The sequence below is a fragment of the Mustela erminea genome, chromosome 17 (assembly GCF_009829155.1).
Source record: "Mustela erminea isolate mMusErm1 chromosome 17, mMusErm1.Pri, whole genome shotgun sequence".
Classification (NCBI taxonomy): Eukaryota; Metazoa; Chordata; class Mammalia; order Carnivora; family Mustelidae; genus Mustela; species Mustela erminea.
In genome coordinates this window covers 17,558,976-17,582,378 of record NC_045630.1, presented here as the reverse complement: position 1 = coordinate 17,582,378, position 23,403 = coordinate 17,558,976, and the positions used below count along the sequence as shown (strand labels likewise).

The window sequence follows — 23,403 nt, the reverse complement described above, 5'->3', positions numbered from 1 at the left end:
GGAGCCACTGAGGTGCAGACCCGCCCTCAGCGGCCACGGCAAAGGGGCGGGACACATGGGGGGGCAGCAAACGGGAGAGCCCCGCACCTGCAGACAGGAAGCACAGAGAGAGGCAAGGAGCAGAGTGGGCCACGCCCGAGGAGGCGGCTGGAGCGGCACCTCCTAGCGTGCGGGGCTTCCCACTGTCCTCCCTGCTCCGCAGCCGCGGGGGGTGGGCGGGCGCGAGCCCTGGATGGAGCCCCCGCGGCCTGCAGGACAGTGGTACTAAGGCTCACCCGGTCTGCACGCCCCTGCTCTCCTTTGCCCTCAGGACATCCACCTACACCCACCCTGTGCTCCGCACTGGCCCTTAATGCCGGGTCAGAGACCTTTGTTCCCCCTGCTGTCCCTGTCCTCTGCCCCTCAGATGACAGCCGGGAGTGGGGGGGACACAGGCTGAGAAGCACAGCGGCGGGATCCTCTGAGAGGACAGCTGACGGCGGTGACTAGCGGACCCGGGCTGGCATCCCCCTCAGAGAACAGGCGTGCCGTGGCTCTCTTCCACGGCGGCTAATGGAAACCACCGGACCGCGTGTGCCGAGAGCGCCGGCGGCTGCCTCTCAAGCCCCCTGCCGCACGCCTCGGCTCAGGGCCTGGGCGAGCCCGCACGCGGCCGCGGGCCCGCGCACGGTGACGCGCACGGGGCTGAGCTCCTGCGGGCGGGAGGCTCGTCACTACTTCCGCTCACACGTGCCCACGCGCATCCCCGCGGAGGGCCCCGCGCGCCCACACGGAGGAAGCACGCCGCCGCGTGCCCGCTCGCAGGCCGCACGGAGAAGGGCACGACACACGGGGTCACGTACCGTAGACACACACTGAACTGAGCACAAGTGGAGAGGTGCGGAGGACAGTGTCCACGGAACACACGCACACACCACGGCACACGCTGACATGCACACCCGGCGCCACTGTGTCCGCGGTGGGGGCGGAGACACGGCGTCCCCACACACACACAGAACCGCTCACAGACACGCAGACCGGTACACACATACAGGTGGCTGCTGCGTGGCTCCCACATCGACATGTGGTGTCTTCGCCTTCTGTCTCTTCTGGGAAAGAAAAACGAACAGGTTCAGTTCACCCCCACCTCTCAGAACCACAAGCCCCACAGCCACCAGCCAGTTTCCAGGGAGAGGCACGGGGTCCTCTAGGTGCCCACACGTTCTCCACATGCCTGCTGCCCTCAGGAGGCTCCTAACCTTCAACTTGCCCTGGGAGTGACCTTTGTTGCCTCACTGTGTGCAGACACGCAGATCTGGTGTGGGAAGCGCACATGCAGACACTCGGGTGTCTTATCTCATGGGGGACACGGCTTCAGGTGCTCCGTCTTCATGCCCCACAGGCCCCCACACTTGCCCCGAACTGCCCTTACGAGATCTATTCTGGAAATCTTACAAACTTGCATGAGTGGTATTTCCCCCAGTCACGTCTAGGATTCACACATGGGTGTGACTCCCCAGCTCCTCAGTCCAGGCACTGTAACTCATGCAGGAACACGTGCTTCGCCATGCAGGCCATCAGAGCCACGGAGCAGCCCAGAGCCACAGGAAGGGTCCCCGTGCCGTGGACTGCTGGCCGTGTACTTAGGATACGTGCGACAGCCCTGCAACTGTGCAACACAGTGATCCCAGCCAGAGGTCTTCCAGACTCCATCTGGTCAGCCAGGGAAAGCATAGTGTCAGCCTTCTCAGCCATGCGCGGGGGCGGGGAAAATCTTTCTCCAGATACACACATGCTGTGTCCTTCCCTTTCCAAGGTCCAGAGAAGGTCAGACCGGCAGGGTGTGGGCATTACCCACAAAGGCAAATGGGACTCCTAGAAATGAAGCTCTTGGGATCATGTCCATGCTCCAGTGGAGGACGACACATGTGGAACACCCGTGGAGCGAGCCCGCCCCCAATGTGGGCTGACAGACCCAGTCTGGCCTCAACCTGGGACATGCTTGGCGACTGCTGCTCCCTCCCTGACCAACGGAGAACATGCTAGACTGAGGAGCACTGCTCAACTGCCATGTCCCACAGCCACACGGAAGCCTGAGACACGGGTGAGCTGAGGGAAGAGAGGCAGCTCGTGGGAGCCTCACTTGGCATCTGGAAGAGGCACAGTGTGTACGAGCATCCACGGGGTGGGTGCAGACATCACTGTGGAGAGGCCTGCAAGCGCCCCAACTGTGTGCAGCCCTCAGCAGAGGCAGCTGCCGTGTGAGGAGGCCCACGTGGGGTGCCAGTGCCAAGCCTGGGTAGCACACAGAACGAGAAGGACCCGCTCTAGCCAGGCAGCATGCACACCCACTAGGGGAAGCAGATGCTACCATCTCTTTGCAAATTTTCCAATACTCAAGTATCAGCTCTCCAGAAGCACATGAGTCAAGAGTTTAAGTACATGGAAGAATTCTCTTCCTCATGAACGCACACATGTGCACGCGCACACGCACACACACACACACACACACAGGCCAGGCAAAGAGAGACCCAACTTTTAATTCCCATACAGACCAGATACACACTTCAAACTCCACTTCTCCACTCACACATACACATATCCCAATTCACAGCCCATCATTAATACACCTTCACTCCTAAAAATCACACAGAGAAGCACTGACATCGCTCCAGCTCATGCATACGTGACCTCACATACACCTGACATTAACCTTGTGGATCAGGAAGGGCAGCGGCATCCTTCCCACTTCAAAGATGGGGCGACAGAGTTTCTAGGATCCTAAGTGGCTCTCTGTCCAAGGACACTGAGCATGGGAGTGACAGAACCAGCCCTCAGATCTCCTGACTTGTGACAATGCTCTTTTCAGGTTTCTCTATGGACACCCACCTCCTCGGTTGTCCCGTAGTCCAGAAATCAGGGGTCCTGCCTGCACTCCGGAGTAGCACCCACCCACCCTGACATCGCTCCCACCAGCAGCACCCACTCTGCGACCAGAGCTAGATCTCCGCTCATCTTGGATGGTTGTAGCACCTTCTTCCACCTCACCGTGCCCAGACACGCACACAGCTCACTGCCTACAGCCCTATGTCTACCAGCATTTCATTCATTCTTTCATTCCACAAATAGTGAGTTTCTACTCTGGGCCAAGCATCTTCCCAACTCACGTCTCCAAACCCACTCTTCCCCTGCTTCTTCATCTCAGTAAATAGAACCACCCACTCCTAAGTGACAGCCAGCCCTCCCCATCGGCATGTTTGCATACCTGTGTGTGTATATTTTTAACCCAAACTCATGAGTGCAGGGAAGGTGGGGAAGGAACGACTCAAGGCCCAGAGATTATTCCAGAGGGGAAGGAGTTGCTCTGCCTTTCTCCATTAATCATTAACAAAGTTGGAGGGCCGATTTTTTTTTTCTTGCTCACAGAGAAGTGGCTTGGAGGCCAGGCCTTCAGTTTTGAAAGGTGAGGGCAAGACGATGACCATCCAGGGGAAGGAGAGCCCCACATATAACTCTGGGATGATTCTAAAGGGCGAGGCAGAGGACATTCAGAGCCCTTCCCATGAGCACCTGACGAAGAAAGGCTTCTCCCCAACCAGATTCAAGTAGTAGATGACAGGGTCTAGTATCCAGGTAGAGTTGCACCTCCCGGGGGCCTCAAAGCCTCCCCATCCATTCCCAGGGCCACCCACCCAGACCTCACAGAGGCTCGGAAGCCACAAATGAGATTCTCAGCTCCTCCTCCAACACCTTCCTCCGGCTCTACACCAGGCCCACGCCTTGCTAGTTCTGCCAGCAACTTCAGGTCCAGGCTAAATCCTTTAAGTCTATGCTCATTGCTCCACTATCATTGGCCAGTCTCTCCCTAATCCACTCCAGCTGGATTCTGTTCCCACTGGGCCACTGAAACTGAAGGTTGCTAACAACATTCATTTTGCCAAACCCAATGGCCCCTTTTCTGTCCTCAGCTTATGTGATCTTTCGATGGTATTTGGCTGCACTGTCCACTTGTGCCTTCCTGAAGAGTTCTCTTCTCTAGGTCCCCACGATAGGACACTTCCCTGTCCTTTCTTTCTACTCCTAATTGCTCCCGGTGTCCTCTGCTGGTTTCTCCTCTGCCAGACCTCGAGGCACAGGAGAGCTCTGGGCCTCTGTCCTGAACAACCCTGTCTCCATGACAACTCTCCGCCAGCTCACCCGTGCTGAGAGCTTAATACTGTCCAAATACAAATGTCTCCCCCCAACTCCTCATTTCCAACGCGGACTTTTCTTTCGAGCTTCGCCCTCATGTAACCAATGGCCTATTCAGCATCTTCACTTAGATGTTCTCTAAGCATCTCAGATTTATTGTGGCCAAAATGAACCTTGGATTTCCACTGTTCTCCAGACTCTCAGGAAGTACCAGCACCATCTACCTAGTTGCTTAGGCATCAAAACTTAAAACATGAGAGAAATATTTCTTTTTTCTTCTTATCCCCACCCCCATCCCATTTAACCCATCACCTCTTCCTATTGGTCCTCCCTCCAAAGCACAGACTGAATGGGATTCTCATCTCCTCCATTGCTATGGTTTCAACCACCACTACTGTCACCTACTTTACTCTTATAGCCAACCCTCTGTCTCCCTGCCTCCACCCTGGGCCCTTCTTCATAGAGCAGAGCGACCTTTTAAAGTATATATCATGCTATATGAGGCACCTGGGTGGTTCAGTCGATTAAGTGTCTGCCTTGGGCTCAAGTCACGATCTCAGGATCCTAGGTCAGGCCCCACATCCAGTTCCCTGCTGAGCAGGAAGTCTGCTTCTCCCTCTCCTTCTGCCCCTCCCCCTTCTCATGCTCTGTCTCAAATAAATAAATAAAATATGTTTTTAAAAAAGCATGGGTCATATAGTATCCATCCTTCTGCCTTAGACCCTCCACGGCTGCAATTAGAAAAAAAGCTAAGACCCTTTAGCTGGGCCTCCAGGATCTTCCTGGCCGTGTCTCCTTCTATTTCTCCTTGCTCCGTGCCCACCAGCCACCCCGCACCCTTGCTGGAGAAAGCTCTTCCTTTCTGATGTCACATGACCGCCTTCTCCGCGTACAGATCTCTGCTTGAATTTCACCTCTTCAAAGAATCCCTCCCAGGCTGCCTGTAAGTACTCTATCCAATTCTTTTTCCTCTGTGTTATCCTGCTCTATGTGCCTTAGAGCAGTGATCACCACCTAAAATCATTTACACGTCTATTATCTCTCTCACTAAAATAAAACTCCATGAGAAGACGCTGTCTTGTTCACCGTTGTATCCTAAGGACATTTCCCAGCACGGAGGAGGCATCCTCTGATAATATACCATTTTGAGTGGATGAATTGGCTGTTAGCACAGGAGCCCAGGGGTCAGTTAAGTGGGGACAAGCCAACTCACTCGATAGAAGGCATGTTGGGTGCAGACATCGGGCTGACCTCCTTGGCCTTCTGCAATGCATGTTTCTGGTTGAAAGCCTCCTCTTCTTCTTGCTCATCCTAGACACAAAGCAGAGATGGCTTTGCCTGGGATCCCCATGAAGGAGAATAGCTCCCCGGCTCTCCCCACAAGTTCGGGACACCAGGTGAGACGAGGAAGGCAGGACAGGACCTTAAACAAGGCAGGAGGAGGGTGGGTTGGCTCAGAGACCTCAGGTGGCCAGGTGCCGGGCACCGTGGGAGACAGAAGCCTCCACAGCCTGGCATGGCCGGTAGTTCTGGTCTCCAGCCTGCCCCATAGGCTTCCCCACAGTTTCTCAGGAAAGCCGTGGGATCCTACCCTAAGCTCTAGCCCCTAGTGGAGCGCATGGCGGTGGAGGTCAGAAAATGGAGCTGACACATCTCAGATGTTTTGCAGTGCCTGCAAGGAATGGAACAGGGCCCTTCCAGCCAGACCCGTCCAGAGTACATTGTTAAGGCTGTGCCTCTACTCGTGCCCTTTCTCCTGCCTAGCTAAGTGGCCTCACCCCAGGTGATCAGGCAAGGACCTCATCCCCTCACCTCCATTCCTGGTGTAGGTGTCCCCTCTTTGTAACGACACTGGGGAAAGCCAGTTCAGGTGAAATGACTAGAGCTACTAAGAACACACATCTTCTCAGCCTGCTCTAATCTCCCACGTAGAGTATTTTACTGGATCCTAACAATGATCCTGTGAGGTATGCAAAGCAGATAGGGTGTTTCCATGCTCTAGATGAAATGCTCAATGGCACAAGAAAACCATGAGATCTGCAGAGAATGCTCACCTTGGTCAGCTCCTGGGCATTGGCCAGATTGTCCACAGCAATGGCCAAGAACACGTTCAGCAGTGTGTCTGGGGTGATGGGTTAAGGATGGGCAAGTAAGAAAACCAAAAGGCTTCAGCAAGACTGAGAGGGTTTCCTCAAGGTCTTTCCTGTCTGAGATCCAGCAGGAAGAGAAGCTACCCCATGGCATCAGTTAGGCAGAGGTTATGCAGCTCTGTCTGAAGGAGAGTATCTCTTCTTCCTTCCACAGATCTTCTCTTTGCCTAGGACGCGGAGATAGCTGAATCCAACCACTCAGGGGCCAAGTTGGAGTAAGGGGGCCTTTAGACACGTATGGCCTCCACTCATAGCAATATTGAATCTGGCACACTGTGATGTTAGGGAGCTCAATGCTGGAGTTTACCTCTCCTTTCTGGGAAGCTAGAATTGAAGCCCACCCAGACCAAGATCCTACTCTGATCTTAAAGGTGAAAAGAAGATTCCACAGACCCATCACTGAATGGCTCTCAATAATGGAATGCTAAGTTCTCTCATTCTTCTTATCTTAGAAGACTTCTATATTTTATTCAACAACAATGTCATGGAGCATACAAGATCATTATGGAACACATTTCCATTCCAAGCTCTAGCCACTGAAGTCCCAATTTTCCAACTGTCTTTGAGGTCCCGGCGTTGCAGAATATAGAGCTGGTTTTAGCATCAAAGTCCAGGTCTGACTACCCTCAGAGGAACAGGGAAATCAAGGTGCCATTGTCACAAACTGGACTTCCTTTTCTGTGACCCACTGGATAACTTTCCTCCTATGGGTGTCTCATGTTTGGTTCACAGTCTGCTCTGGGCCCTAGAAATTTTGGGGGCAGAAAAGTTGAAGGAGTAGCTTGTCTCCATGAGAATATGGGAAAAGCAGAAGTACAGCTACATCACATGGCTCTCCCTTCTTACTCCACCAATGCCATTTCAAGGGAAGTCCCATCTCCCACAAACATCTAGTGATTGTGTAGAAGTCTGTAGTACATAAGGTGCATCCAAATAAATGATCTCACCTACTACTCACAACTAATAAAGGAATCGATGCTGTTATCCTCCTTACAGAGTTGAAAACTAAAAGCTCAGGCAGATTAGGGGACTTTCCTGAGGCCACAAAGCTGGTAAACAGAATTGCTGAGATTAAAACCTAAATCTTCCTAGTCTAGATCCTATGACCAGGTATGGGTTTGGGAATTAAATGGACTTATTTCCAATCTCCCCGTACAATTTAATAATTGTTTGACTTACTTCTTCTAAGTCATGGGTCAGATGAACTAGTTCCTATAAAACATTTAGTACAGGCTCTCGTGAATATCACAAATACAATAAATGTTAGCTATGCTAAATAGCAACATTATTAATCATAATACTGATATTTCTGAGATCTTACTATGTGCAGGTCCTGTTCTATATTAACATGTAATTAATTTATTAATGTTACAATGTGGCCACTATTTCAGCCTAACAGGTATCTTTGTCACCTCTTATTTTCCCCAGCTGATAGTATTTCCAACTACTCAGTATAAGAGCCTCACATGTTATTATTAGTGTATGCTGAAGATTTGGATAATACTTTATTTCCTTTGTCTACATTTGTCTTCTTTACCCAACTAGTATATAATCTCTTTAAGATAAGAATCCTTGGGGTGGCTGGATGGCTCAGTGGGTTAAGCCTCAGCCTTCAGCTCAGGTCATGATCTCAGTGTCCTGGGATCAAGCTCCCATATTGGACTCTCTGCTCAGTAGGGAGCCTACTTCCCCTCTCTCTGCCTGCTGCTCTGCCTACTTGTGATCTTTCTCTGTCAAATAAATAAATAAAATCTAAAAAAAAAAAAAAGATCTGAATCCTTGTTTCTCTTAGTATACCAAGTAATATCCTGAATCCCCCCTCCCAAAAATAAATTCCCACCCAACTCTACCACCACCACCACAACCAACCTCCTCAATGCTGGTCCAGGCAGGCAGGCAGCATGAAGAGGACTATCTTAAAAAGGATACAGTTTCCAAACAAGGTGAGCACAATGAAATAGATAGCTGACCACATGCCTGAGCTGACTCCACCCTGGGAGCGGATCCCATTGTACATCACCTCATTCCAGTCCTCCCCTGTTAGGATCTATGTAAAGCAAACAACAGGCAAGTCAGAGATTTGGGTTGGTTGAGAAAATGGGGCCAATGTAAAAAGGAAAATTCTGGCCTCTTGCTTGGCCATTCTGCCAGGGAGAAAAATAAAGTCACTTCCATGAATAATTACAAACTTTCTTTTGATAAGGAAGATAATTTTAGATGTTGAAAATGGAAAGAGAGCATCACAAGGGAAGATTCTATTCTGAGTCTGACTATAGAGTCCCTCCACTTCCAGCTTTGCCAGACCTATAGGAACTACACAGATCAGGTGGTCTAGTCACTATCAGTCCATCCAAGGAGAGCTAAGATAAAGTTCTTGGGACAGAAGCATTATTAGAAAGAGCCTCATGGGCTCCAGTTCCAGAAACCTGGGTTCTGGTTTAGCCTCAAAGTCTAGATAAACGGTGTTTTCTTTAGCTCTCTGCATTGCTGATTTTTTAGTTTTCCTCCATGATTTAAAAACATATTTTTGTGGGGGGGGATGAGGTGGGTTGAAAAAATAATTCATTAAATGGACATATGGGTCAGAAGATGCTTCCAATTTCAAAAAACCATAAATGTGATATGACAGTTTTACTTCTTCCTTACCAATCTGGATGATTTTTATTTCTTTTTCTTGTCTGATTGCTGTGGCTAGGACTTCCAGCACTATGCAGAATAAAAGTGGCGCAAGTATACATCCTTGTCTTGTTCCTAGTCTTAGAGAAAAAGCCTTCAGCTTTTCACCATTGAGTATGATTTGGCTGTGGGTTTGTCACATATGGCTTTTATTATGTTGAGGTAGGGTCCTTCCATACCTACTTCACTGAGAATTTTATAATGAATGAATGTTAAATTTTATTACATTTTTTTCTGCATCTATTCAAATAATCTATGATTTTTATCCTTTATTTTGGTAATGTGGTAGATCACATTGATTAATTTGTGCATGCTGAACCATCCTTGCATTCCTGGAATAAAGTTCACTTGATGGTTGTCATAAATATTATAAGTTACTGAATGTCTTTGCTTTAATATCTCTTGTAAACTCACAAGTATAGGAAAAAGGCCAATAATTTAATCATGATAGAGCTTTTCTATTATTGGTAAGCATGCAGCTACACAAATTCTAGGAATTATTGTGATGATAATTACTCAACAAGAGTTCCAGTTGCCTGGGACGAGCCTGGGGTATTAAAGTAGGATTCTCCTAACATATATATCATTTTGCGGTGTGAGTTCCAAAAGATCCTACATAATATTTTTAACTGCCAGTTGGCCTCATACCTGGAATACGGTCATGATGGCTGCTGGGAAGGTGTCAAAGTTTGCTGAAGGAGTCCCGTCATTAAAGTTAAACCTGAAAAAGAAGTTTGGAGAGAAAAATAAAATGAAAATCTCACATACCAAGTTTTCTCTTACCTCTTTTGTCACTTCTTTTACCCTTTCTCCATATCCTCTTCTTCCCTAATTTCTCCCCATTCCATGTAATTTATGAAGATGGTATTATAGTGACTATTACTGGTGGGCTGTGCACTTTGAAGGTACAGATTATGAGATGGGGTTTGGACTGATCTTGATTTATAAGGCCCCACACTGTATATTTTATTTTAGGGACAGCTCCAAAGAGAGGGGTCTCCAGATCCAGAACCCTGTACAGTGTGAAAAGATTAGAAGCAGAGACATTGGTTTTATACACACACACACACACACACACACACACACACACAGTGGTTGATGTGGGCCAAAGCAAATAGAATGGTGGCATGGTGACCAAATTAGAAGCCCTCCTGCTCAGAGGCTGAAGACTGGGTTTTGAGGCTCTTTTGAATGGAAAGTTCATTGGTGCTTACCTGCCTCCGAACAGCTGCATTCCTAGGAGAGCAAAGACAACAATGAAGAGGAAGAGGAGGAAGAGCAAACTGATGATAGACTTCATAGAACTCATCAAGGAGACCACCAGATTTCGCAGAGATGCCCAATACCTACAAAATCCAAACATTACAGCAGTGAACACTGTATTTAAAAATTATCCCCAAGTCCAGCTGCCTGGTAGTCTATGAAACAGGCTGCATTTGTAAACTTGTGTGCAGGAGAGATGTCAGCAACAATGAGGCTCCCCTTGGGAGTGTGGCATGGGATCTGGCACCATAGGTATTTTTCTGGTCTGATTTTTGGAGGAAGCAGTGCTGAAGAACAGAGTAGGGGACGTGGTAAGGGGAACACGTGGTGAAGGAGAAAAGGGGATGGAAGGAAAGATACTAAGGAAGAGAGTAGCATCCACTCTCACAGGTGGTTGGGAGGAGTCCAGATTCTGATCACTTACTTGGTTATTTTAAATATTCTTAGAAGCCGGAGAGCTCGCAAGACACTGATTCCAAAAGATGTACCAGGTCTGAAGATTGCCCAGACCACTTCAAAGATACTCCCCACTGTGACCTAAAGAGCCAAACCCAGCCACAGTGAGGAGAAGGAGGAGAAGAGAGGAGCCTTCTGGCATTCAGCAGTCAACACCTGTCACTGCGCTGCAGTGACATTAAAACTCTCCCCTCCCCACCCAGCACAACTCCAACAAAACCACCTATTTGTGAAGGCTGCCGAGGGAAAATGAGACTCTACTGCCTCCCTCCACACTGCTCTCCATTCCCCTTCCTGACGTCACTCCTTCATGCTGGAGACTGGTTCACTGACTGCTGCTCTGTCCTTGGTGGAAACCACCAGAGCCAGTCACTGCTTCTCCACAAACCTGAGAGCCACAACTCTTCTTACATAATAACACCTTGAACAAACACACAAAAGAGTGGTACTCGAAGCAACATAACAAATTTAAGTTAATACAGGTTGCATTTCAATGTAAGAACCTCAGAGGAGGTCCACATTCTCTCACTGTCCTAGAATTTATTTCTACCAAGAATGGTTCAGTCACCCATATGTGAAGTATCTTTCAGTCACTCAGGTCCCACACATCCCAGTGTGACAGTACTAGTTGATGGCATATAGATTCTAATTGCTGTAGGAAGGAGCAATGTCAAATTAACAATTGGGTCTTTATATGTTCACTGAATGTCTACTATGTTCTACACAATGCACTAGGAGAAGTGACAAAAATTAATCCTTGCTGCAATGCTGAAAAGTACGTATATAGGGAATGGTCTTTCACTAGCTGTTGTGCCTGAAAATTGCCCATACCCAGAAGCATATGTTTCAAGTGAAAAATGCAGATTGGCAAGGGCTCAGAATCGTTAGCACCTAACTAAAGAACTGGCAGGAATAGAAATGGGTTTGGCAGAAAGAGAAGTGGTTCAGGAACCCAAAGTTTTGCAACCTTGTTCTGCTGCTAACTGGGTATATGAACTTGCACACGATGTTCTCTCTTCACTCATCTGCAAATGGGATCTGTAACAGAGGCTAGGAGTCCTGAGCGGAGTGGGAGGACCGGTATGTCAGAACATCTTGAAGATGGTTAGATAGGCACACATTTACGTATCAGCATCATTTAGGAAGTGAACACTGGATGAAATGGTCTATGTGGGAACCTGCTAAGGGAGGAGTGACTGAGCGTGTGTGTGTGTGTGTGTGTGTGTGTGTGTGTGAATGCGCATGTTTGCATGAGGGTGTATCTAGATAATTTTCCCAATTTTAAACTGAACTAAAAAACAAAACAAAACAAGTATATAAGCTTCTCTTTCTTACTGAGCCACCTTCTGGAATCAGTTCCTTTGTTCTCTCTCAGGCTTCCCCCAAGTCAGCAAGTGGTTAAAAGCTTGCTATGGGCAGCTCTGTCGAATTCATTCAGCTCTACACTTAAGTGTACACAATGGTGTGCATGTTACACTTCAACAAAAACATCAGAAATATAAGAGCTTTAAACCAGCAAACAAACAAATCCTGGTAAGGGAAGGATTCCCTTATTCCTGCCCTCCCTCTAGCTAGCTTACTTAGTTCCCTTTTTAAATTCCGATTTCAGTGCTTCATGCTGAGCAGTGGAGTGAGCTGCTTATCTCAAACTGCGGCATATCGACATGAAGCAGGAGGACAGGTGGGCTCGGGACCACTTACCCCAAAATCAAAGCAGTTGAATGAAGAGTGAAAATAAAGTCGAGGCCCCATGCCATACATCTTCAGGGACATCTCCAAGAGGAACAGTCCCAGAAACAAAAACTCTGCATAGTCTGAAAGCATCAAAAGCAGAAGCATTTGTTTTGTAGATGCCATGGGCTCCCGCGTCCTCCAGCCCAACCTCCTGAACCTTACAGAGGAGCCCTCAACGCCAGCAGGACACAAAGGCAAAGACATTCAGTGACCATATCAGGTCAACCGCAGGAAAAACCTGATGATATCTGGATACACTCTGACCTGGGGGGCCCAGGCACACTCCACACATCAGCTTTGCTCTCTCTCAATGGATGGGCTTGTCACTGGCCTTTAAATGGAATATGGCTCTCAGGAGAGAAAGAAAAGGCTTTACCATGGCACTGATGAAAGAGCAGGATTCGCCCTACACACACCCACCTGTGACAGCACCCTGGATCCCCACTTACACCAGTGGCAGCCCTGCCCAGAGCCGACCTAGACGTTCCCGTCTTGGTCTATTAGAAGTAACCACTGGCCTAAGAACTTTCTCCCCAGGACTTAGGTGACCAAAACGCTCTATACCATTTACTCTCCTTATGATATTCAGTGAAAGCCTTAGAGTACCCAAGGCTAACCCCATTTTGTGGTCTTATCAGGAAAAGATTCATCCAATTTGATCATGAACGACAAGGGTACCAGTGCTGTGATATCCCCACCCCTTGAGGCAACCAATGCTGCCCTCCCCACCAAGAGTACTGCCGGGCCCAGCAGGACGCCCGTCCGCTTGTGTTCACACCCGAATCCAGCTGCACCACGCTGACCAGCGCTCACTGGCCACTTACAGAGAAGATGCGTGAGCCACTGGGGCTGGTTGTGATGGACAATGGCCACACAGGCGGTGTTGAGAGCCACGAGGCTCAGCACGATCCAGTAGAACACCTGGGATTTAACCATGTGGCGGATAGAGATGCGCAGAAGCCTTTCTTTGTGCCGGAAATAGGAGGCCCCGTCCACCTTTGTACTTTTGATGCTGGCTCGGGCGAGAGGGGTGCCTAAGGGGAGAGAAGGAAGGAAGAAGAATGAGGCTGCAGGACAGATTACTCTCCATGGCCAGGAGGCAGTCAAAGGGGGAGGTGGATAGCTTCAGTCCTGGGGGCTAGGCGACCCCCACATCACAGGCCCAGGGCATCCCCATGGGGTGAGCTATGTAGCTTCTGAGGCAGAGACCCTTGCTTTTCCTTACTGGCCACTCTCAATTCTAGGAAAACGAAAGGTTCCCTGGGCACGACACCAGACACGGACCCGGTGTCCTGAATCCTAATAGGGGGCCATTTATGTTTTTAACAGATTGGGCTTCTCTCTGGCCTTTCCTTTTAAATACGCTTCAGGCACTAGAATCGTTTTGCTGCATTTGTGATGATTTCTCCCCCGGCAGTCGAGAGCAGCAACGGGTTCTGCACACCTCGTCTGCTTTTAAGGATGAAGTGAAGGAGGAGGGAGAAATCTGCCATCCCTTTTCCTGGGGACGTTAGAGCTGCCAGTAGCCAGCCTATCTAAGAGAACCTGGGCCTGAAGAGGAACCATGTAAGAGCTGCCAGTAGGAATTTGTTGAACTATCACATGGGAGTGGGTGGTCGCTCCCACTGTGGTCAGGCAAATGATCGCAGGTCCTCAAATGGGGGTCACTAGAAGCAACAGGTCCTCGGGATCCTCTGAACAATAACCCAAAGTTGGCTCTCATGATCACCTCCAGGACGGATAGTTCTAAACGCAAATGGGAGACATCTGCCGCGCTTGAAGGATCTGGGTGGGACTCTTAGCCTTAACCCTCATGGTCCATTTTTCTCTAGAATCAATTTCCAAGTCCTTCCTTAATTACATCCCTGAATTCTGGCTTCTTTTGATTCTATTCCTCTTCGTGGTGCTTCTCAGAAGACAGGATCGTCTTCTTACTGGAGCTCAGACAAGTCAAAGAAGACCTAAGTGTTTCCACTCACCCACAGAGGAGATATCCACGCAGTGCTCATCGCTGGAGTCCCGAGTCATGGCCTCCGTCCGGCTCCTTTTGATGGTTGCCCTTCGAAGCACTACACCAGGGAAGGGGGAGGCCGGTGAAAGACCAGGAGCACAACCAGATAATTCAGGTCAAAGCTCAGGACTGTGTGTCAGGGGCTCCTGTGACACAGGCAGCTGCCTCGCACCCCCTGGGCCGTGGTTACAGAAGTTGCCAGTGTCTGTAGAAACACGGCTCCCATGCTCAGCAGCACCTCGAAACACCCGTGCTCAGCAGCACCTCGAAACACATGGGCTGTAGAACCCTCGCTAGACCTTATCTACATGCGGTAAGTAAACAGGCGCTCCCTATCTATTTGTTCTGGCTCTTCAAAAACAACGCTACTTCCCGCTTGTGAAAGTGGTCCCAAGAGGATGCCCAAAAATTTTCACAGGAGATCCCTTTACGTGCCACTGGGTGTGTGATGGTCTTTTTATTGTACGGTATCAATCACATGCCCTAGAACAAAGCAGCTCTAAGAGTTCATTTCCATCATTTTAAAAAGCATTTAAATCCATGACTCCACTCCCTTCATTTTAAAGCATGAGAGATTTTATGACAGGGAGACTTTCATTTCAAATCCCAGGGCACTCCTCTTTTAGTTTTTTTTCCCCCTCCTCTTTTATCAAGAGATGGCCACGGCCTAAGAGGGCACAAATGTGGGCATGTGCCAGAGCACGGCCTTACCTTCTAAGGCTGACGTCCCAGCATTTTTATTTTCTTCGGCAAGCATGACTTCCTCTATATGGAAATAAATGGTTTAGTGAATTATCTGTAAATGTCAAATTATTTTGCAAAATGAAAAATCCCCCGGGGTGGCTGTGGTTCCAGGGTAGCAGAGAGAGAGAGAGAGAGAGCAAAGAGTTCACAGCTCTGTGCAGGCACCAGCATCAGAAAGACAGCCAGGGTCACAGAGAGAGCTCCTGAGTGCACATCAGAAAAGAAAGGAAGTTCTGTAATGAGGGGGCGCTTGGAGGCTGATGGTAAAACTCAGCTCTGTGTCTGATAACACTTGTGAGCAAGACCTCATTTTTTAAAAAACTACATTGGTAGAAGTGAAATCTCCTAAATTGGTAGGAATGAAAACTTTCCATTTCTGTTTTTCCTTCTACCCAGTTTCCGTAACCTTCTTCTAGCAACAGGAGCTTCCTTGGTGTTTTGTGTCTGCAGCACGTACAAGGCTTACCAAGGCATAGCAACTACCACCCCGTTCAGGAGGGAGACCATGTTTTGAGCCCGTCTGCTTCTTGGAGGAAGAGCAGAGGAAGATTCCAATGGCCCAGAGAAGCAGGGCTTGTGGGCTTGCTTCCTCTTACCCCAATCCCACAGTCTGCCTTGCTTGAATGGAAGAGGCTTAAGCTCATCATACATTCGTGCCTCTGATAGACCGAACAAATATTCTTTGTCCACCTTCTTGGCACAGAGTTCCAAAGCCCTTGGAATTTACTGTCGTCTGTGTGCAAACAAGATGACTCATTGTGGGGGAGGACTGTGTTACCTGGGGATCTGGATGGGTCACCAGAAAAAACCAACCACATATTTGGCTATAACCTTCAGCCCCATTCCCTCTCCTAACACCAGGAATGGGTGAGGGGCTTGAGAATGTTTAATTGCCAATGGCCAATGAATTAATCAAGCATGACTATGTAATGGAAACTTCCAAAAAACAAAAAACCTACATAATGGGGCTCAGGAAGCTTCCAAGTTAGTGAACACGTCGAGGTGCTGGCAGGATGATATGCCTGAAGGGGGCATGGAGGCTCTCTGCCTCCACCTCTAGGTTTCTCTTCCATTGGGTTGTTCCTGAGTCAAATCCTTTGTAACAAACTGGTGATAGTAAGAATAATTTTCCTGAGTTCTGGAAGTCATTCGAGGAATGATCAAATCTGGAGCCCTCTAAATTTGTAGTCAGGCAGGGAAAAATGCAGACCACCTGGGCACCCTGTGTATGGGTGCTGTGTGAAGCAAGGGCAGCCTCATGGGATTAAGTCCCTAACCTGTGGGATCTGTGCTAATTTCTGGTGGTATTTGGTGTCAGAACTGAACTGAATTGTTGGGGACACCCATTTGGAGAACCGAAATGCTGGCCAGTGTTGGAATGAGGAGTCTGGTTGTTGGTATTTGGAAAAGAACCAAACAGTCCCTTGCATTCTCCTCATGACCTCCCCAGGAACAGTCCTGCCTTCCAGGACGTGCCCTCACTAGCGGGATATTCTTTTCCAGGAAGACTTGTTTAGAATAAACCTCACTAGCATCCCTCCAAACTTACAAACTAGCCCTTCTGTCCCATGTCTGGCAGGATTCTGAGTCCCCTTTGGGAGTGATGCCCATGAATTTTGATCCCCGCCCCCACCTCAGCCACAGGAGGGGTTGTCGGAGGCCTTGAGCAAACTCCTTGAGATTCCAGCTGCTGGGGAGAAGCTTGCAGCAGGCCCTATTAAACAATGGTTTAATTGAAGCAATTGTTAACAAGTAAGAGGACAAGCAGAAGAGGGTAAAGTCATTACCATCATTCCACCTGCATATAAAACAGAGAGGATGTAATGTACTTCCCAGGGAGGGGAATATTTGGGGACTGGGGGGGGGGGGGTACCGCACATTATACCAGGTCATAAATGTTTAGCTTTCTTTTTGAAGTACAGCCTCTGGCAAAACTCTAAGTGAACAGGTTAAGTGTTATTGGTGGGATGCTCCTTTATGCAGACATAGAGGGTTTAAAAGTCAAGCACAGCCCACGCTGTTCGTTCAGGAGGGCATCACTTAAAAATCAGACACTCGTTAAAATCACCCTCGTGGCAACATGAATGACCTCATCCAGGGGGTCACGTCTGCTGTGTACAGTGCTTGGGTGCTGGGGTGGGCAGATCTGAGGATCCCCAAGGCAGACGGAGGCTGTGTGGGGCTGCTGAGTATCTGAGAAGCGCTTTGAGGGCTTTGGGTGTGGAGCTGCCCCCCTCCCCCACTGCCTTTTGCCAAGTTCTCTTTCGAACTTGAGAGTGTCTTTCCAGGGAAATGTAACCCATATGTCTCTGATTCACTCACACCCCATTTGCAAAAGGAAGGGCCAGGAAGCACAATTTGACGTTGCAGTGCGTCTTTTTTCTTAGAAGGAGAGAGCTGGCTTTGCCAACTGGAAGAAAGTGGAGCCTTGGAATTCAGCATGTATGGAAAGAGCAGAGCCACAGAGAACAGCATCCCGTGCTGCCTGACCACGAGTCGGGTCACGGACAGGGCGGGGGAGGGTCTATGCCAGATTCTGCTACTAGCGGCTCACTGGGGCGGTCTGTCAGATGGTTCCTCCACCCAGGAAGCCAAGGACGGTGGGGAACTTCAAGCTGCCTGCCAGACCTGGAGGCAGATCTGCTCTGTAAGGCTGAGCTACCATTCTGGAAGGAAGGTGGAGAGGTTCGCCCCCCTCCCCTCCACGAGAGCCTCAGAGAAGAAAGGGCAAATTTGGAAGCGCCGTCAGTGGGCACGGAGCAGGCCTCCAGAGGCAGCCAAGAAATGCAGATGGTCCTAATTGGGAGGAGGTTTTCAATCTGGCTTTGAAATGGCACTTTTCATCACATACACACACTTTCACCCCAGAGAGGTGATCAAAGGTTGACTCCAAAACCGAGAGAGAGCTTTTGTGTGTCGGTGGTTAGAACGGGAGGGCCATGGTGTCATTCCAGAGCTGCTGTATGTAGCAGAGTAAGGCTCAGGCAGCTAAGCCTCAAATCATATTCCAAATTTCTCCTGCGAGACCTCACATTTGTGCTCTGCTTTCTACCGGGAATGGAGGGAAAAAAATGCTGTCAAGTGTATTTTTTTTATTAAAATAAATTACTCTTTGCTCAGGATGAAAATAAAGATATATAACAGCCATGTGATGCAATCTTTAAAATAATAAGGAAAGAAAACGCATCCATTTTGCTGACAGATACAGGGTGATCGATTCCTCTCATAAGCAGCGGAGCCACAGTCAAACTTGAATCTGGTGGCTCTGTGGGTTAATAAAATCGTGATCGGTTTGGACCTATCCTCAAAGCTGGGCAAGAACTGTTCCTGATGCTGAGCCTCGCAGTGAGGAACAGGGATGGCTCGGGGAATAGGAACAAGCAGCTGTCGCCATCCGCTATTACTCGCTTCCTGCAGTGGCTTCGCCGTCTACATTCCTGCTTCTGGCCTTGCCCTCCCACTGTCTACTTTCAGTGCAGCACCCTCCAGACCATCAGTCGGACCATGTTCCCCCGCCCCCCGCCCAAAACCCTCCAGTGGTTCTTGCCTCGCTTACAGGAAAACCCCAAACCCTTCCAGTGGCCCATAAAGTCTGCCTCCTCCTCCCATGACTGCCCCCACCCTGTCTTCCTGCTCGTCTCCCCTTACTCATTCCTTCTGCTCCTGTAACATTCCTGGCCCACCTCCACACTAGAGCCATGGCACTGAAATACCCCCTCAGACATTCCCACGACTTATGCTTCAACTCCTTCAAGTCCTTCCCCAAAATGGGTCTCCCTGACCTCCCTATTTAAAATCACAACCTACCGCACACCCCATAACCCTACCCTGATCTGTGTTCCAGTGTACTTGTCACCTTCTTACAAGTTACTTATCATTTTATCTCTGCCTTCCCCAGCTAGAGGGGAATGAGCTCTGCAAGAAGAGGCTTCCTGCCATATCCCAAGTTCCTAAGACAGGCGCTGACACAAAGTAAGTGCCCACTAAATATTCGTGGAATGAATGGATTGCTGTTGCTGCTGGTGTTATTATTATTGTTGTTGTTGTTGTTAGCAGTCGTGTAAAATGTTAGCCACCCGACCTCAGCTCTAGGACTGGGTTCTGTTCCCTCTCACTCACCTCACCTTGCTAAAATTCGGGCCTCACGAAGGTGTTTGGTAGAACAGGGACAGTTAGACCCCAGAGGAAGCAAGAGGGACCAGCAGGGAACCCACACAGCTGGTGAGGCAGCCAGCACCTCTCGGTGCTCTGGCCAGGGTGGCCCATGTGAACGAAAGCAGTGGGGTCAGGGGCAGGGGGCTGTCTGCAGGGAGGTCTGCGCAGCCCGCCACACCTCACCTGCTTTGTCTATCCAGGCGCGGTACCCATTCAGCTCGCGCTCAATCTGCTGCTGCCGCCGCAGTTTCATGAACGCTCTCCGGTTCTCCACTCTCTCTCTCTCTTTGGCAAATTCCCTGTGGACGAGAGGGGGAGATGCAGAAGTAGTGAAGGTGGGGAGTGCCAGGACGAAGAGGACGGGTGAAGTGCGGAGAAGCACGAGGGAGCCAGAGCGGGTGCTCCTCTACCCCTCGCGCGCCCCCCCTTTGTTCCAGACTGCAACTGGGATCTTAAAATGCTGCACAGAAACCTCGCTCCTTTGGCTTCACGCAGCTGACGTCCCAGTCCGCCCTTAACGCCCTCTGGTTGCTCTATCTGGAAAGGTACTTTCTTAGTCATGGGACACACCAGGGTTCAAAATGCTATGTTCTGTTTCCCCAGCTACAACTCAAACCCTCAGCACCCCCGGGGGGATCCACCTCGCCTTTGTGCTTTTCATAACAACCATGATTAACGTATATTGACCAATTATGCGCCAGCCCTGTATGTCGTTTTACAGACCCGTGGACTCATTTAATCCATTACAGGCACCCTAGGAAGTAATAAGCGCTATTAAAATTCCTATTTAACAGATGGGGAAACACCAAGGAGTGAGAAGGGAAGTAACTTTCTGGGATCTGGAGTCAAACCACAGCGCTGTGCTTCCTCTGGCAGCCTGTGGCCCTGAGACCAAGAGCACCCATGCCTCGAAGGGCTGATTGTGTGTGAAGATGGCTGGCGGAGGTTAAACAGGAAAGGGAAGGACACAGAAAGGGCCCCCGGCTAGAAAAGAAAGTGGGAAGGTGGGAGCTGTGGGAAGGGACATAATGGGACAGAGGGCAAGCCAAGGGCAAAGATCAGGGAGAAGACACGGTCCACTGACAGGTGCAGGGGACCAGAGTCTGTGGCACAAGACAGCCACAATCCTAAAGTCCCATGGGGAGAAAGAAGGGAGAAGAGACACGAGGGCTCCGTGGCAGAGAGGAAGACGAACACATTCTATATGGGCTCAATAAAGGCACATGGGCTGAGACACCTGTCCAGCAACCCGCTCTACCGAGGCCCTTCTCATCACCAGACATCCCTCCAGGCCACAGTGCCGCTCACCCGAGGAACGCTCTCCAGCCGGGGCCCAGGAGTGCTCCTGCTGCCCAGGGAGCTGCTGAACTTCCTCGGGGTGTCCCCATAATTAAAGAGGCGAAGCCTGAAGAAGAAGAAGCCCAGCACCCACAGTGGGTCCCGTCAGCTCCTCCCTTGTCGTGTATTTCTTTGATAGGATTTCAAATCCACTTGCTTATGGCTTAAGTGCAGTTGTCTTAATCGACTTGTATATAACAAAGTGGAGAAAAAAAGATGTATTTAGAAGGTTTTTTTTTTAATATTTTACTTATTTATTTGAGAGAGAAAAAGTGAGCAAGAGAGCGAGAGAGTGCACAAGTGTTGGGGGCAGAGGGAGAAAGACGACTCCCCTGCTGGACTGGGAGGTGACTCAGGGCTCAACCTCGGGACCCTGGGATCATGACCTGAGCCAAAGGCAGATGCTCAACCAACAGAGCCACCCAGGTGCCCCCAGAAGTAAACTGGTTTTGAGAGAAGAATGAAGTCAGTTGTGTCAGGATGTCACCATCTCATCTGTTCTGGCCCCTTAGAACTCAGCTGCTAAGGGGCCCCACTGGGGGCTTAACAATGAGCGTATGAAGCGACAGCAATGGCAAGGGAATACTAAACAGTGACCAAAGTCTGTGAGGACAATCCAAGAGCATCTGGTGTGAGCAAGCCTACACTATACCGATCTAAGACAGATCCTTGAAGAACTTGGGGCAATCGGCTCCAGCCTTAGTAAAGCAGACTTTTTTTTTTTCCAGTTTATTTTAATTCCAGTAAGTTAACATACAGCATTATATTAGTTCCAGGTGTACAATATAGTGATTCAACAATTCCATGCCTCACTCAGTACTCATGAAGATAACTGTGCTCTTAATCCCCGTCACCTATTTCGCCCATCCCCCCACCTCCTTCCCCTCTGATAACCATCTGTTCTCTATAATTAAGAGTCTATTTTATAGTTTTTTTGGTCTCTTTTTTCCTTTGTTCATTTGTTTTGTTTCTTAAATTCGCATAGGAGTATCTGTCTTTCTCTATTTCACTTAGCATTATATTCTCTAGATCCATTCACGTTGTTGCAAATGGCAAGATTTTATTCTTTTTATGACTGAATAATATTCCATTGTGTATATATACCACATCTTCTTTATCTATGCATCTACAAATGGGCATTTGTACTGCTTCTATAATTTGACTATTGCAAATAATGCTGCAATAAACATAGGATGAACATACATTTTCAAATTAGTGTTTTTGTGTTCTTTGGGTAAATACCCCATAGTGGAATTACTGGTCATTCTATTTTTAATTTTTTGAGGAACCTCCATACTGTTTTCCACAGTGACTATACCTGTTTGCATTTTTACTGATAGTACATGAGGGTTTCTTTTTCTTCACATCCTCCCCAACACTTGTTTCTTGTGTTTTTGATTTCCGCCATTTTGACAGGTGTGAGGTGGTATCTCACTGTGGTTTCCCTGACGATGAGTGACGTTGAATATCCTTTCATGTGTCTAGATGTGTTGGCCATCTGGATGTCTTCTTCAGAAAAATATCTCTTCATGTCTTCCGCCCACTTTAAATTGGATTATTTATTTTTGGGGTGTAGAGTTGTAGGAGTTCTTTATATCAACCTTTATCAGATGCGTTGTTTGCAAATATTTTCTCTGATTCTGTAGGCTTTTAGTTTTAATATTTCTTTTGCTATGCAGACACTTTTTATTTTGATGTGATCCCAATATTTTTGCTGTTGTTTCCCTTACCTCAGAAAATAGATCTAGAAGTATGTTATGGCTGATGTCAGAGAAATTATTGCCTGTGCTTTTTTCTAGGATTTTTATGGTTTCAGTTCTGAGCATTTAGGTCTTTCATCCATTTTGAGTTTACGTGTACGGTGTACGGTGTAAGAAACTGGTCCAGTTTCATTCCTTCACATGTAGCTGTCCAGTTTTCCCAATGTCACTTTTGAAGAGACCGTTCTTCCCAATACATATTCGTGGCCTCCTTTGTGGAAGATGGACTATATAATCGTGGGTTATTTCTGGGCTTTCTATTGTGTTCATTGATCTTCTGTAAAAATACCATACTGTTTTGATTACAGATTTGTAGTATAGCTTGAAATCTAGGATTGTGATACCTTCAGTTTTGTTCTTCCTTTTCAAGACTGCTTTGGCTATTTGGGGTCTCTTGTATTTCCATTCAAATTTTAGAATTGTTTGTCCTAGTTCTGTGAAAAATCTATTGGTATTTTATAAGGATCTCATTAAATCTGTAGATTATTTTATACATTTTAACAGCATTTATTCTCCCAATCCACAAGGATGGAATGGCTTTTCATTTCTTTCTGTTGTTATCTTCAATTTCTTTCACCAGTGTTTTATAGTTTTCAGAGGCCAGGTTAATTTGGTTAAGTGTATTCGTCGGTATACTGTTATTTTTGGTGCAATTGTAAATGGAATTGTTTTCTTATTTTCTTTTTCTGCTACTTCATTATTCATGTACAGAAATGCAATGGATTTATGTATATTGATTTTATATCCTATAACTTTACTGAATTAATTTGTCAGTTCTAGTAGTTTTTTGTTGGAGCCTTTAGGGTTTTCTAGATATAGTATCATGTCATAGTGGATGTTTTACTTCTTCCTTGCTAATTTGGATGACTTTTACTTCTTTTTCTTGTCTGATTGCTGTGGCTAGGACTTCCAGTATATGCTGAATAAAAATGATGATTGTGGACAT

General features: G+C 48.2%; 1 protein-coding gene across 11 annotated transcripts in view; it reads right to left on the bottom strand.

The window, feature by feature from the left end:
- Positions 1-23,403, bottom strand: part of CACNA1E (calcium voltage-gated channel subunit alpha1 E) — a 492,344-nt gene that overhangs the window by 65,803 nt on the left and 403,138 nt on the right. For 7 of the 11 annotated variants that reach the window (XM_032317766.1, XM_032317765.1, XM_032317775.1 and 4 more), the window contains 12 exons: positions 19,543-19,658; positions 15,172-15,225; positions 14,429-14,518; positions 13,274-13,483; positions 12,417-12,529; positions 10,684-10,796; positions 10,211-10,342; positions 9,645-9,717; positions 8,250-8,367; positions 6,225-6,292; positions 5,384-5,481; positions 1,032-1,088 (listed from right to left, as the gene is read on the bottom strand). In XM_032317766.1, coding sequence (XP_032173657.1) covers positions 1,032-1,088; positions 5,384-5,481; positions 6,225-6,292; positions 8,250-8,367; positions 9,645-9,717; positions 10,211-10,342; positions 10,684-10,796; positions 12,417-12,529; positions 13,274-13,483; positions 14,429-14,518; positions 15,172-15,225; positions 19,543-19,658 — 1,242 coding nt within the window. The remainder of the gene's footprint in view (positions 1-1,031; positions 1,089-5,383; positions 5,482-6,224; positions 6,293-8,249; positions 8,368-9,644; positions 9,718-10,210; positions 10,343-10,683; positions 10,797-12,416; positions 12,530-13,273; positions 13,484-14,428; positions 14,519-15,171; positions 15,226-19,542; positions 19,659-23,403) is intronic. The other 4 variants (XM_032317773.1, XM_032317768.1, XM_032317772.1 and 1 more) reach the window with 2 other exon arrangements.